Source organism: Mesocricetus auratus, unplaced genomic scaffold (assembly GCF_017639785.1).
Source record: "Mesocricetus auratus isolate SY011 unplaced genomic scaffold, BCM_Maur_2.0 Super-Scaffold_100014, whole genome shotgun sequence".
Lineage (NCBI taxonomy): Eukaryota > Metazoa > Chordata > Mammalia > Rodentia > Cricetidae > Mesocricetus > Mesocricetus auratus.
The window spans coordinates 54622910-54637896 of record NW_024429197.1 but is presented as its reverse complement, the minus strand read 5'-3'; the positions used below and the strand labels follow the sequence as shown (position 1 = coordinate 54637896).

Below are 14987 nucleotides of genomic sequence, written 5' to 3'. Positions count from 1 at the left end.
CCCTTGTAACATCTGCGAATTGAACAATCAGCTAGGAATAAGACTGTATTTCTAGGATAAGCTGCTTAGCTATTACCTTGTGAAAACCATCTCGAGCCTCAGTAGCTGCAGCAGGTCTGTCAGCCAGAGCCGGGTTTTGATATTCTCTGCTTCTGAAACAGGGGAGCTTTCATCTTCAAATTGCCTTTGTTATGACTTGCCTGTGCTTCCTTCAATGAAATTTCCTTAAGTCCATCATTTCTTGAGATTTGTTTTCCTGCCACTCAGTAATATTTAGCTGGAGCTCTAGGAGAGACCATATATTGAAAAGGGAATTCTAGTTCTCATGAGGTTTTGCTGAAAAGAATGTTTTATTCCCTGAAGAACTTATGATTGAAAGGTCATGTGAACATCTTCTCTGCTTTGGAGACTTAACTTACTGCATAATAATAATAAGTGCTCTCATTAGATAGAGTTTTGGAAGTGCTCTTGCCTTGTTATTTTTGTGGTAAAGTTAATATTCTTGGATATTTTTGCTTCAAATGCCCTATTGGATTTTGTAGAGAGCATTTTCCTGATTTTGTTGGACATGTTCAAAACAAATGGATTAATGAATATTTTATTCTAAAAATTTAATAAAAATTGTTTGCTATTTTTCACAAAGAAAAATATTGTTAATCCATGAGCACTGTTTTTAGCTCATGTAAATATCACCTTCTCTCTTAATGACCTCAGTATTTAACACTGTAAAATTGTGTCTATCAAGTGTGTGTCTTTGTATATTTAGGCAATTATTACATGGGGATTCCTGGATTCCTAAATTCATAAGTAAGTAAAATTTGAAAATATAACTTAGTTTTAGCCTTGGAAAAATTAAATGGTAAAAATATGTAGGGGAGAGACAGAGAGACAGAGACAGCGAGACTGATTTTGATTTATATGAACACCCTGTAATGACAAGTATCCCTTGAAAGGCTTCAAATATTAACTATTGGTCCACAGGTAGTAGATCCGGTCACTGAGAGGTAATAGAATCACTAGAGCTCTGACTTAATTAGCAGACCAATCTGTTGGTAGACTCACATTTTGATGGCATTATTGGGAAGTAAGGCCCTGTTAGAGAAAGTAGGTCACAAGGGTATGTCCTTGGGGGGATAGGGTTATGTCTTTTCCCAGACCCCTCTGTACATTCCATGCTTGCCTATGGCTAGGAGGTAAGCATTCTCCTTTGACATGTGCTGGAGACCAAGTGTTCAAATATCTGAATCTGTGGGGTCATTCTCATTCCAACCACCACACCACATGAGAGAGAACATGAGTGTGTGCATTTCTGAGTCTGGGTCACCTTGCTTAGTAGACTAGTTTCCAGATCCATGTATTTCTTGCAAATTTCATTATGTTTTTTTTTCTAGATTTACTTTTACTATGTGTGTGTGTGTGTGTGTGTGTGTGTAGTGTTCATAGAGGTCAGAGGCAACAGATCCCTGTGAAGTACAGGCAGTTGTGGGCTGAGTGTTCCCAGAGCCTGAACTTAGGTCCTCTGGAAGAATAGTGTGTTTTAACCACTGAGCCATCTCCCCAGACTCCATCTTTCTCTACAGCTGTGTATATATACCTCGTTTTCAGTAACCATCCACCAGCTGGTGGACATCCAGGCCGCTCCTATTTCTTTGCTGTTGTGAATAATGCAGCACTAAACATGGATGTGATTGATTGTAGTCCTTTGTGTGTATGTGTAGGAGAAATATGGTGGGATCATTTGATATTTTTAGCTTGGTTTTTCAAGACCTTCATACTTATTTTCATAATGGCTGTGCCAGCTTACATACCAATCAGCAGTAGTAAGGTTTCTTTCTGTATTAGTATCTTTGTCAGCCTAGTTGTCAGTTTTCTTGATGATAGCCATTCTGAGAGGGTGAGATGGGATCTCAAAGTAGTTCTTAAAAAAATCATTTATTCCTTACCCTTGTCATCTGTGGTTGGTGAAGGTTCCGACACTCCCCCTTTCCAACTATAGCTCTCAGAACAGTGGGCCCTGCACCTCACCTGGGCAGCACAGCAGAGCTGACCCTATTGACAATAACACTGAACTGGCTTCTAGAGGAGCATGGGAGGTCTGCCCCCCAATTTGCCATATGGTGATGTGTGGTGGGGAGAGATGTCCCCCTCCCCCTTGCTGCCTGCGGTGGGTGGGAGAGCTGACCCTGAGGTCTTAAGAGTGGGAGAGCTCTTCCTGCCCCTCACCAACTGCAGTACTCAGGAAAGTGGCCCCTGTACCTTGCCTGGGCAACACAGTAGAACTGCCCTTGATGGTGTAGGTGTGGGAGAGCTGACCCTGAGGGCATGAAAAAATTGTCCCTGTCCCTTGTTCCTGGCTGCATAGGGTGAACTAGCCAGGGTAATGCTGAGAGCTCACCCTGGTGGTGAGGAAGACTGACCAACCCTGCAACTACCCAGGCCCAGAAACCATGCTTATGAGTTGGCCTACCCCAATATCCATCCCATCCATGATCTGTGGGAGCACGTGAAGGGGCTGGTCCAAAAGGAGTCCCAGTGAAGGTCCAGCATCAATAGTGTAGTAGGAACCAGACCAATGACTCAACAATGAACACCTGCAAGTAAGGATATATGGATAAAAGAGTTTGCTGCATGACTTACTGTGTCACATTGTAACTTCCATGACAAGATTCTTTTCCTTTATTTTTCTTTTCATTTTTCTCTTACATTTTATTTTATTGGGGGGGCAGCAAGGGCAGAGGGCAGATGTGAATGGCTCGGGATATAAATGGGATTGAGAGGCATGATGTCAAAGAATAAAAGAAAGTTAAAAATTTACCATTTACCTATTTTTATAAATTTCCCTGCATGTATGTCTGTGTGGTACTTAGTTGTGTGCTGGGTGCCCATGGAGGCCAGCATAGGGCATCTAATCCCCTGGGACTAGAGTTATAGATGGTTGTGAGCCGCCATTTAGTTGCCTAAATAGAACCTAGGTCCTCAAGAAGAGCAGCCAGTGTTCTTAATTGCAGAGTCATCTCTCCAGCCCTTTGAAGTAGTTTTTTAAAAAGTATTTTTAAAATTTTTTCTTGAAGCCGGCGTTGGTGGCGTATGCCTTTAATCCTAGCACTTGGGAAGCAGAGGCAGGCGGATCTCTGTGATTTTGAAGCCAGCCTGGTCTACATAGTGAGTTCCAGGACAGCCTCCAAAGCTACACAGACAAACCCTGTCTTGAAAATACCAAAAAAAGAAAAAAGATAACCAAATGAAGCTATACCAGTGTCTTTTACCAATATTCCTGGGGATTTAGGCTGAGATCAGTCTTCAAGTTTTGCTGGTAAATGATAGGAACTAGAAAAGAGTATATTGAGTGAGGTAACTCAGACCCAGAAAGGCAAACACCTCATGTTCTCTCCATCTGAGGTGCCTAGCTCCAAATCTTCAGATCTAAGTGTAGTCCTTACCCCTCATCAAGGAAACTTCTGTTTGCCATAGATGGAGACTGTTACAGAAAACACAGCGAGTCAAAACTCAGAGCTGTGGAGCCCAGCCCCAACTGTTAAATCTACAACACAGCTCCTGAGCCTAAGGCCCAGGGCTCATTCAGAAGAGGGGGTGGATGCTAAGAGCCAGAGGGCCAGGGAGTTTGGAGTGAGAGTGTGTGTCCGAGGAATGTTAGAAGCTACACTTACGAAGTCCCCTTAAGATGAGCTGAACACAGACAACACCAACAGTCATGCTGATGTGAGAGGGGAAAGCTCTCGAGGTTCAACCCTGCGTAAAGAACTACAGGCAGCTAAAGGATGCCTGGAGTAGGAGAAAGAGTCTTCTTCAAGGAAGAGCACATTGGTTGGTTATCCAATACCAATGGTCAGCCCTGATCACACCATACATGTGACATTGTAAAGACTAAGCAGATGTCCAATACCAAGTGTCAGCCCCGAAAACATACATACATGCAGCATTACACAGACTGAGCAGATTATTTATTTATTTAGGAACACACACACACACACACACACACACACACACACACTTTGTAACAACAGTTAATGAAAAAAGAGGCCATGAATTTGAAAGAGCAAATGAGAGGAATATGGGGAAGGTTTGGAAAGAGGACAGGAAAGGAGGAAGTGATGTTATTATAATCTCAAAAATTAAAAGCAATAATTAAAATTATTTCTTTTAATTTTTGACAGAGCCCATTACAGAAACCTATGACAAATCACATGCAGTTTTGAAACCCACTCCCATTGGATACGTTTGTAGTGCAGCTCCTGTACGTCAAAGTAGTTTTGATACGCTTTTCCCTGGAGGCTGCAGGTGGCCAACACTTTAGAAATATTTATTGGCCATTTGTGTTTCTTCTTCTGAGAACTGTCTGTTCATGAGCCCATTTATTTTGAGCTCCCAGAGTTCCACCTGCACTACCTCCAGAGTGCTGGGATGAAAGGCATGCTCCACTTGATATTTATTTTTTTGTGGGAAAGAACATATTTTGGAGGCATATTGAACTGCATTTTAATGCCATCCCCATGTCAAAGCAGCTGTGTGACATACAGTGATTATCCCTGTGATCTATTTGCTCATTTGTAAAATAGCACTATCAATTTTTATCACACAGATTTTGATGAATATTAAATACAATATATTTATTTTGTAAATAAATGGAGGATAAAAGTAAAGTGCATACAACAATCACACGGGACTGGAGTGATAGCAACCAAAATAGACTTTGCAGTAAGTTGTTATAGGTAAATAGGCATATCTTACAATGATGGTAGGGTCAGTGTGTCATGGAAGGCTAACACACACACACACACACACACACACACACACACACACACACACACACACACAGACATAGCTCCAAGGTAGTGAGTAACCCAAGTAGGAATAAAGGAATAATACCAACAACTAAAAGACTCAGCAGTACTATAAACATACTTGATCTTACAGATATCTGTGGAACCCCATCCGTCAGTGGTACAGCATAGCTTTCTAGTACAAATGAAACTTTTGTGCACAGACTGTAATCTAGGCCATGTGAAAAGGCAATATATTTAAAAGGATTAAAATTATGCAGAGTGGTGCATATTGTTAGTGATATAAAGCTTACTTAGTATGCACAAGCTCTAGGTTCAGTCCCTAGTATTGCTTAAAGAAAAAGAGGAAACATGTGAAGCCTCTAAATATAATAGATTAAATTAGAAATCAATAATAGAAAACAGCATCGGGGAATTTGCAAATAAGAGAATATTAGTGAGCACACTCCAAGTAGCTAGCAGGTTAGGAAGAAATCACAAAGGAATTAGAAAATACTTTAAAAGCATACTAAACTTTATAGGATGTTAGTGTGGTAAGAGGGAAGTTCAAGAAGAAATATTCTCAAACCAGGAACCTAACATCTTACTCCAGAGACTTGAGCCAAACCTCAGAACAGTAGAGAAAGAAACAAAGAGAAAAGGAAAGAAAAGAGATTCATTAAGAATGGAGGAAATCCATGCCTGAACATACCTGTAATTCCGGCACTTGGGAGGCAGAGGCAGGCAGATCTCTGAGTTCAAGGCCAGCCTGGTTCACAGAGTGTGTTCCAGGACAGCCAGGGCCACACAGAGAAATACTGTTTGAAAAGACCAAAAACAAAAGACAAAAACAACAAAAAAAGAGGAACTCAACAAAAAGTTGGTTATTTGAAAACATAGCTAAATTGACGATAGTTGGACATAATCAAGGAAATCAGAAGAGATCAAATTATTAAACCACAGACAAAATATAAATAAATAAAAAATAATTACAAGCTCATACCCTGAACATCTGTTTGCTAATGATTTAGATAAAATAGGCAATTTTCTGGGAAGAGAGAAACCACCAAAATAACTTGAAAACAGAAAATCAAATAAGGTGTTTAAATTTTTAATTAGGAAAAAAATCCTAAAAGGAAGAGCACAGGCTAGATTACTATATTGGTAAATTCTTAGGACAGATTAATACAAATTAATTGAGAAACCATAGAGAAAATACTTTACATTCCATTCTGTGGTTAATGATGCCACACTAACAAACCCAGGTACAGATGTAAGAAAGCTGAATACAGTATCCTTTTGAATACAGCAGGTAAAATTCTCAGCATGACAGCTGGGCGGTGGTGGCGCACGCCTTTAATCCCAGCACTCGGGAGGCAGAGGCAGGCGGATCTCTGTGAGTTCGAGGCCAGGCTGGACCGACAGCCTCGAAAACAATACAGAGAAACCCTGTCTCGTAAAAACCAAAAAAAAAAAAAAATTCTCAGCATGACACCAGCAAATAGAAGTTTTAGCAGGACAAAAATAAATTTACTATAGCCAGTGGAATTTATCCTTGAAATATAAGTCCAACAAAGCACTATAATGTAGGGTCTTCCCATTCCATGCAAAAGAGGCCAGTTGAGCACATAATTTATCTTACTTTAGATACTAGGTTCTATCTTGGTGGTAAGTGTATGTTGGTGAGGATGAAAAATAATTCCTTCTTCATGAGGCTTCTCTGAACTACTCACATTGAAAATAGAACCACTCAAATGAAAACAGAGTGCTTGCTATTTGAAGTTGACATAGTCAGGGTAACTGAGCAAAGCCCCGAATACAGAATTGTTACTTGTCATATACAATAGTCCCTGACCCAGGTATTTCGATGTGCATTGGATCCAGGACCTTGAGCCCATAGGCAAGCACTATATATCCCTGATGCTCAGTAGTTCCCTATTAGCTGTGGTTAGTGGTCATTGGTTCTTTTTCTGAGACTGACCATAGTTCAAAAATATTAAATGGGAAATTCTAGAAATGAAGAATTCCCAAGTTTGAATAAAGATATCTGAATGGTGTGATGCTTTCTCACATTGTCCTATCCAGGACACAGTGGGACACCCATGTTATATAGACTAGCTGCCTGTTAATCATGAGTAGCAACCCAGTGACCAGGTAGAATCATCCCACTGTGACAGACTCTTGTGTTCAGGTAACCCCAGTGATACTGACCATTCAGATAGGCTTCAAAAAGCTTCCAACTGCAGTCCTCTAAGTAAAAAATGAAGGCAGAATAAGGTATTTGAGAGAAAGAGGGCCATGTTGATGTGATTTTTATAATAGTACCTATTATCATAATTGTCCTACTTTAGTTATTACTATAAACCTCTTGCTGTGCCTAATTTATAAATAAACCATCTAATAGGTATGTATGCACAGAAAAATATAGTATACATTTGGCTCAGTACTGTCTGCTTTCAGGTATCCTCTGGAAACTTGGAGCAGTTCCCTTGTGGACCAGAGGGTTTCTGTGTTCTGAGGATGTAATTTTTGTCCTGTCATATCTCTCCTGCTTGTTCTGTATCTGTAAGCATTCTTTCACTTGTAGTGATCTCCTCAGCTTTAAGTAGGCTTATATTCTCTCACATTAAAAACAACCACTCTTCTCTGACCCCCTTTCCTTCTTGCCTATGTTTCTCTCCTTTCTTCTTACCACAAAAATGATTTCTGAAGTTTCTGTTTCCATTTATTCATCTTATACTTGATTAGGAAAAAAGTCAGACTTACCCTTTCTTCAACCTGTTTCAGTCTGGGTTACAGATGTACTGTAGTTAAAGACATTTCTTTAAAGTTGGTAATGACCTCCATGCCCAGCGGACACTTCTTAGTCCTCACTTTGCTTGGCCTTTCTGGGCTACTGAACATAATTGACAATTCTCCTTCAAACATCCTTTTCATGATATTATGCTCTCCAGCTTCCCCCTTGCTTCTGCTCTTTTCAGTTGGTAGAGACGCTGGAGCTCCTGAAGACTGTTTTGGTCTCTTTCCGTCAGACACTCTACAGGAGAATTTTCGACAGCACCTGTGGAGGGCTCCCGGACTTACCCTGGCTTTGCATTGTGTGTGCCGTTGCTTCTCTCGTTTCTCTACCTTACTTGCTCATTTTCACTTATTCATTTAAGGCCCGCTACTTACCAAGCATCGTGCCGGCGCTAGAGACGACTTCTGTCTCCTCTGTGGACTTTGAGCAAGCAGTGAATTCTTCACTCTCCTCGCTAACAGAGAGCAAATATGCAAGCAAGAAAGCCAGACAACAGCGACCGCTTAAATGGCCCTGACCTCCATTATTCCCACCAAGCCCTGAAATCCACTCAGTTCTTCAGTTTGAATCCCTAGACTTGATATTGCCTCCTCCTTTATTGGAGGAGTCTAATGAATGCCATGTAACCTAGTGTGGTGTCCCAAGGCCTGGCTGTGCTGCCTGCTGAGGGTATTTCCTACATTGTATTCTCCTTTCGCTGCTAAGGCCACCACTTGACTTCTGCATTAGGTTTATTGGCCTTGACTGTATTTTCTCTTGACTGTCTTCTGAAAGCTTGCCATGTAACTGCAAGCAGGGTTTTTTTTAAATATTCTTTAAATTTTCTGTCTCAGTTTAAAATTGTATTTATTCATTTTGTCTGTGGAGTATGTGTGTATGCACATGCATGTATGTGTGCACACCCGTGCTCATGCAGGTGGAGGTCAAAGGTCAACATTGTGTGAGATCATTCATTGCCCTCCATCTTACCTTTTGGGACGGTCTCTTAGTGAACCTGCAGCTTGTGCATTTGTCTAGACTAGCTGCTCGTGAGTTCCTATGTCTGCTTCCCCAGCGTTGAGATCATGGGTGTGTGCCATTATACTTGCTTCTAGGGGTCTATACTCAGGGCTTTATGCGTATGCAGTGAGCACTCTCCCCATGAAGCCGTCTCCTGTTTCAGTTTTATTATCATAAAATTCCAATCTTTTGTCATAGCATTATTTTAAGGTTAGAAAGGTTTGTTATATACAAAATATTTACTTTTTTATTTTAGCCCCAAAGTCAGGGTTTCTCTGTGTTAACAGCCTTGGTTATCCTAAAACTGAGACTATAGACCATGCTGGCCTTGAACTCACAGAGATCTGCCTGCTTCTGCCTCCGGAGGGCTGTGATTAAAGGCGTGCACCACCATAGCCCGGCTTACAAAGTACTTAAGAAGTGTGAGGCACTAAGTCCTCGGTGAATTATTATCCTAGACTTTGTACAGTTGCATATTCAGCCAAATAAAATATGTTAAGACAGAGTTTATTAGTAATGGATTTGAACTGGGTAATTAATATCTTGTTGAGACTTAATTATGCTGTATAAATTCTCAATAAAGTCTGCAGCTACTACAATATGTAACCTTATTATGTATGCTTTTCCTCCCATAATTAAAAGGCTAAGAAGCACCAGGCCTTCCTAGTAGAGACATGTGAAAATAACGTGAAAGAATTGGAGTCCGTCTTGGACAGCTTTACTGTGTCAGCCCAGTGGACGTCAGGTTAGTTGAAGGTGTGCGATGACAGATGCATCTGTCAATGCTCCAAAGCCACTGCAGTTGGGGAATTCTGCAGATGCCTCACTAGTCCCTCATCTCAACATGCTTTGATTTGATGACATGATAAGGGCAGTTCTCACAGCAGTCAGTTGGCCTAGCTGGCTGGGAAAGGGTGACGGAGTGTGGACCTGCTGCTGTCCTCTCAGAACTTGATTTACAAGTGTGGAAGTCTGTGTGGTTGGACAGACAAGGGCTCACTTGCTGTGTTCTGAATCCGACTGAGAGAAGAGTCCTTACAGTGTACCTGCAAGGGGAACAGATGTTTCCATCAAACTGAGCCAAGTTCCGAGGCAACCTTCAGCAACTTAAAGGTCATGCATTCCAAAGGTTATGCAGGACACAGACTGGAGCGGTGCACACTCTCCTGCTGCTTTCTGAGCCCGTTCTCACATGCGCACGTATGTGCTCCAGAGGCGATAGTGCTCAGATGAAGCGATTTTGGTTTAGTATTAATCCACTTTAGCAACATCAGGGAAATACTTTTGGAACTAACTAATAAGTTTACAATGTCTACATTCTTAATTGTTTCATGGTTTTGCATCATGAATGCTTACAGTAGCTTTAACTTAAAACTTTTACTTTCTTACCTGTTTTCTTTGGTCTCAGTTTATTTTTATGATGTGATTATATTCTTTAAAAAGAATAATATTAAATTCCCTTGTATATTTAATACATATGTACATATCATATACATATGATGTATGTATACTTAAGCCAGTCAGAATTGGTTTGGGAAGGGAGCTCGTTCAGAAACAGAATTTTGAGGGAAGTTTGTTGTCCTTGAGACAGTGGAAGGGCCTGGCAGATCCTGTGCTTTAGCTTATGACCTGTGGGTCTCTCAGCTGGTGAACTATTAGACATTTAGTATGCACCGTTGCTAATATGCACACATGCCACAGTGTGTTGGTGGAAGAGGCAGGGCGACTTGTGAGGCTTTATTTCTCTTTCTCCTGTGTGGGTCCCTGGGAAAGAACTCAGGTCATTAGGCTTAGTGGCAGGTACTTTTTACTTGCTGAGTCATCTTGCTGGCCCCAGTAACCACGTTCTTAAACGTCTAGTTTCTATATACATGAATATACTATAGATTATAAGAGCTATGTTGCCAGAGGGGACTGTACTCAATTACTGACTTGGTATAGAGGCATTGCTGTTTGAATGCTTGTGATGAGTAGTTGCTCTTTTATCTTTGTGGATCCATTCTCCTCTGGTGCATGGTTTTTCCTTGTGCTGTAGGAGGCTGACATCATCATTTGGGCACCTTTGCCTTCTGGCTTCTTACAAGGTTTGGACAGTAGGTACCAACAGGGGATTTAAGAAGAAAGAAGTCAAGATGTTATTTCTCCCCACCTTCTGCTCTATTGGGCCCATGAAGTAACTTCTCCTTTCAATGGCTGCACCTTGTACCAGATGGGTCCTGGTTCATAAGTGGGGCTCTTGGTAGCTGGGAGTGACAGAGTGCCTTCCGCTTGACCCTTCAGGCTTAGAGATGGTGTTGGCTATTATCTTGTCCGTTTGGCCTGTCATGATAAATGTCATGCTTACCTCCATTTCTGTTAATAGTCTCTTTAATAGATTCTCTTCTGGTGAACTACTATGAGGGTGCCTTTCCCCACTGACTCACATATGTATTTGGGATGTATTTCATCCCTGTATTATTATTGTTGTTAATTATTATTATAATGGATTCTTTTTTTTTTTTTCAAGACAGGGTTTCTCTGTGTAGTCTTGACTGACTTGGAACTCACTCTGTAAACTAGGCTGACCTTGAACTCACAGAGATCCGCCTGCCTCTGCCCAAGTGCTGGGATTAAAGGTTTATGCCACCACCACCTGGCAGTTTTGTAATTTAAATGTCCAACATTAAAATGTAGTAATTGTTTGTTAGATATTGAGCTGTCCTCAGTAATTGCTGTCATATATTAAGTAATTCTGTTGCTTAATATTTTTTAGAGAACATTACCCATTAAAATATCCTATATTCTTTTGAGGATGTGTATGTCACATCCCTAAAAACTGTACATATCTCTAGGTATAAGAGTCTTTGAGAGAAAGTCTATTCAAATAAAAGCATACTTTCTCTCACCTTGTGATGGTGGTGCATTCTTAGAGTGAGCAACAAATTATAATCAGCCTGGGAAGAGTTCCCAGAGTTCCTCTTGTTGCTACCTTAAGTAGGCAATGGTTCTACCTCCTTTTATGGCCTGTATGTTCTTTTAAATTCAATACCTGCTCTGCAGTAGTTTCCCGGTGTTTTAGTTTTGTGGTTGTATGTATTAGGAAATGCTCTGAAGTGAGTGTAACCCATGAGTTTGTCTTTAGGTAGCAAACGAGCATGGCTGAGTCAGTTCAGGGATGCCCAGGAGTCGTTGTACATAGAGGATTACCTTTATTTTCTCACTGTGTGTGACAGTTCCAGCTCATTTCCTAAGGTCTCCAGCACCTCTCTGACCTCACTGTTCTCTTTGCCTCTATCTGTCCTTTTCGTTCTGCTTTTTTGACTGGCAGGAATGATGAGCCAAAGACCCACGCTCTAAACTTTCCCTTAAAAGATGAGTCAGTTTTAGGACTCTTGATCTATAGCATCATACGTCTGCTCAATAATAACCCATTGTGTATTTGAAATTTGTGAAGAGATTCGATCTTAAGTCACTGTCCTCCCCTGTCCACAAAATAGTCATTGTATGTAATGATGGATGTGTTAATTACCTTGACCATGAGAGTCACTTCACAGTGTGAACATACAGCAAATCATTGTGTACCCTGAACTCACAGTCACTTATTCTTCCATAAGGCCTGTAGATAGCGACAACAAAAGCTTGTTAGAGCATGGATTTTCTCTGCTCTAAACTGTCCAGGCTTTGCATTTCATGTAGAAGCCAAAGTGTTAGCAATGATCAGTCTGCTCTTTCTTATCCATTGACCTCGCTTGCTGCTAATTTGCCTGCCTGGGTTTGGGTCCTACTAGCTATTGAAAACACCAAGCTTTCTTTTGCCTTAGAAGTGTTTATGATGGGTGTTCTTTCTAGATGGAGGGTTTTGTTATTTTTGTTTTGGAGGAGTATGCTCTTTGGTGGAGCATAGCTCTTTCCTACTGTACTTAAGTCCAAGTTCAAGTGTCCACTACCTATCCCCATGTGTTCTGCCTCACCACCACTCTTCTTTTTCTGTTGGACTTTTTTTTTTGTGCCAGAGTACCTATTATTGCCACACATTTCTGACACACCATTTAGTGTGTTTCTTACTGTATCTAAGCCATCTCTTAATCACTAATTTATAGGGTGGTATGTGGCACAGTCACTCAAAAAATAATGAATAAAAGCATAAATGAATTAAGAGAATTTTGAAGTCTGTTTTACTTTTGTTGTTGTTTTGAGGCAGGATCTCATTATGTGTCCCTGGATGGTCTGGAAATTGCTATGTAGAACATGCTGGCCTTGAACTCACAGAGATCTGCCTATCTCTACCTTTCAAGTCATGGGATTAAAGGTGTAAACCACCATGGCTTGCTCTGTTTTTCCTTTTAATTTCTGTAGTTATCAATGTAGTTATGAAGCCTTTCTAAAGTATGGTGGTCTCTGGAATCTTCTGGTAAACAGTCACGAGGAAGACTGACCCTTGAGTGGAGAAGTTCTTGATGCATCATAGAGATTCCCCTGGATCTACTTAATCAGGGACATTTGTTTCTACTTTACTTCCTACCTGCTACTGATATTGAAGTAGTACTGCTTAAATCCCATTGTTTTCCCCTGAGGAGGGTGAAGGTTTGGGGGAGTGTCATTTCCAGACTTGAGCCCATGCAGTCTTCTGCCTCAAATACAACATTCCTTGTAATACAGTATGTGCAGCGCTCTAAAGCTGGCAGACGCTGGGATGTGGCTGTCTCTTCACGAGACTTTCCTTGTGGTTCAGTCTTCAAGCCTCAATGTGATAGACTTTGCTAAAGGCTTTCTTTAGCTTTTTCTTCCTGGTAGAAATACTATTTTTCCTTCTACTTGGAAGACTAAAGAAGCCATGAAAATAGTAGTCACAGGGGGACTGGAGACATGACTGTGGTTAAGAGCACGGGCTGCACTTCTAGAGCACCAGGTTTGATTCCTGACACCCATACAGCGGTGGTTTGGAGCTCCAGTCCTGGGGGAATCTGATGCTCTCTTGTGGCCTCCAGTCAGGTGATAGACATACATGCACACACCCCACATTAAAAAAATAGCCCTAGAGTTGGATGCTTTTAGGCATATAAATGTCACCTAGGAATTAATTGGGCAGTCTGAGGGAGTGCTTTTAGGAAAATCAAGAAAACAGGCTAGGCTGTTTATTTCTTTTTTTCTTCCTTGACTTCTTTCATATAAGAATTCTTCCCACACCTAGTGTCATTTTAAACTTTTGATTATTTTATAAACACTGTTGGATGTGCTGTAGCCAGATACTGAGAGTGGTCACAGGGACAGCGCTCTGGTTCCCATTCATGCTGTTTGCTACGTTTCCTCTCTTGCATTCTCCTAGTTCACTTTAGGATTGCAAACCAAATTCTTAGTCATTCATAAGTCTTATAGATTTAATTCATGAAGTCCTATGGAGTGACTTTCCCAAGAGTATTCAACATTCTGTAATATATCAAATCTGTGTAAATACATGAAATGTATTGTGGAAATATATGACAACACATTTGCATTACATTGTTAAATAAAAAAGAATTATTTGACAGCATATGTTATTAACTTTTCCTAATTCTAAGAATGCCCATAGATGTCAGAATATTTTGTTCCAGACACTTGTACCTTGGTTAAAAGCCAAAACTAGAAGCCATTTCTCTGACTCCATCTCTTCACAGTATGTTAGAGACAGGAACTGGTTACAATAAAATAATTGTAGGATATTCAACTGTTACAATAATTGCTCTTCATTTCCAACAGTCTCCTATACTCTTGTCTTCTTTGGATTTCTGTGTTTTTTTTTATTTCTTTTCTATTTATCACTTTTCACCGTTTTTTACTTCACAGTCATAGTGATTTGAGTGACAAATTCACCATAAACTCATGTGTTTGAAAACGTGGTGGTGCTGTTTGGAGAGGTCATGTAAACTGTAGGCAGTAGAGTTTTGCTGGAGGAAGCTTTATGGTCTAGCTTTACTTCCTGTTCTCTCTGTTTCCTGGCTGGATAAAAATGTGATCAGCCATTTTCCTACTTATACTGCAATACTGTCACACTGCTATACTTTCCTAGACTACTGCCATTCCTTCCCAGGTATGATAACCTCTACCTTGGCCAAAACAAACCCTTTCTTCCTTACATTGCTTTTATTACAACAGAAGAGTAACTAGTACAATAGTTATACCTAAACTTCATAGGCCTTCACAGAAATGAATCTCAATTCTTTTTCACTGTAAAGTTTTAAAATACTGTATTGTTCCCCCTTTTTTGTTTCTTTTCCATAGATGTAAATTATATTCAATTAAAGTGAGTCATTTTTTAAAATTTTTATTAACTTTTGTATCTTTTAACTTTTAAATTATAGATTGTAGTACTTATAGTATGTATAAGTATATATACTAATAGTATATACTTATGTACCATATACTTATAGTACATAAAGAAAAAATTTGCA

The 14987-nt window shown here is 40.3% G+C and overlaps 1 protein-coding gene across 6 annotated transcripts in view; it reads left to right on the top strand.

Annotated features, from left to right (window-relative positions):
• The window catches only part of Ccdc171 (coiled-coil domain containing 171), a 305368-nt gene that overhangs the window by 84858 nt on the left and 205523 nt on the right, over nucleotides 1-14987 (top strand). For 4 of the 6 annotated variants that reach the window (XR_005881377.1, XM_040757219.1, XM_040757220.1 and 1 more), the window contains one exon: nucleotides 9223-9325. The exons of the other annotated variants lie outside the window; for them this stretch is intronic. Coding sequence is in view for 3 of the 4 variants with exons in the window: in XM_040757219.1 (XP_040613153.1) it covers nucleotides 9223-9325 (103 nt within the window). In the remaining variant the exon portion in view is untranslated. Of the gene's footprint in view, nucleotides 1-9222; nucleotides 9326-14987 lie in introns of those variants that run through there. 6 annotated transcript variants of the gene reach the window in all.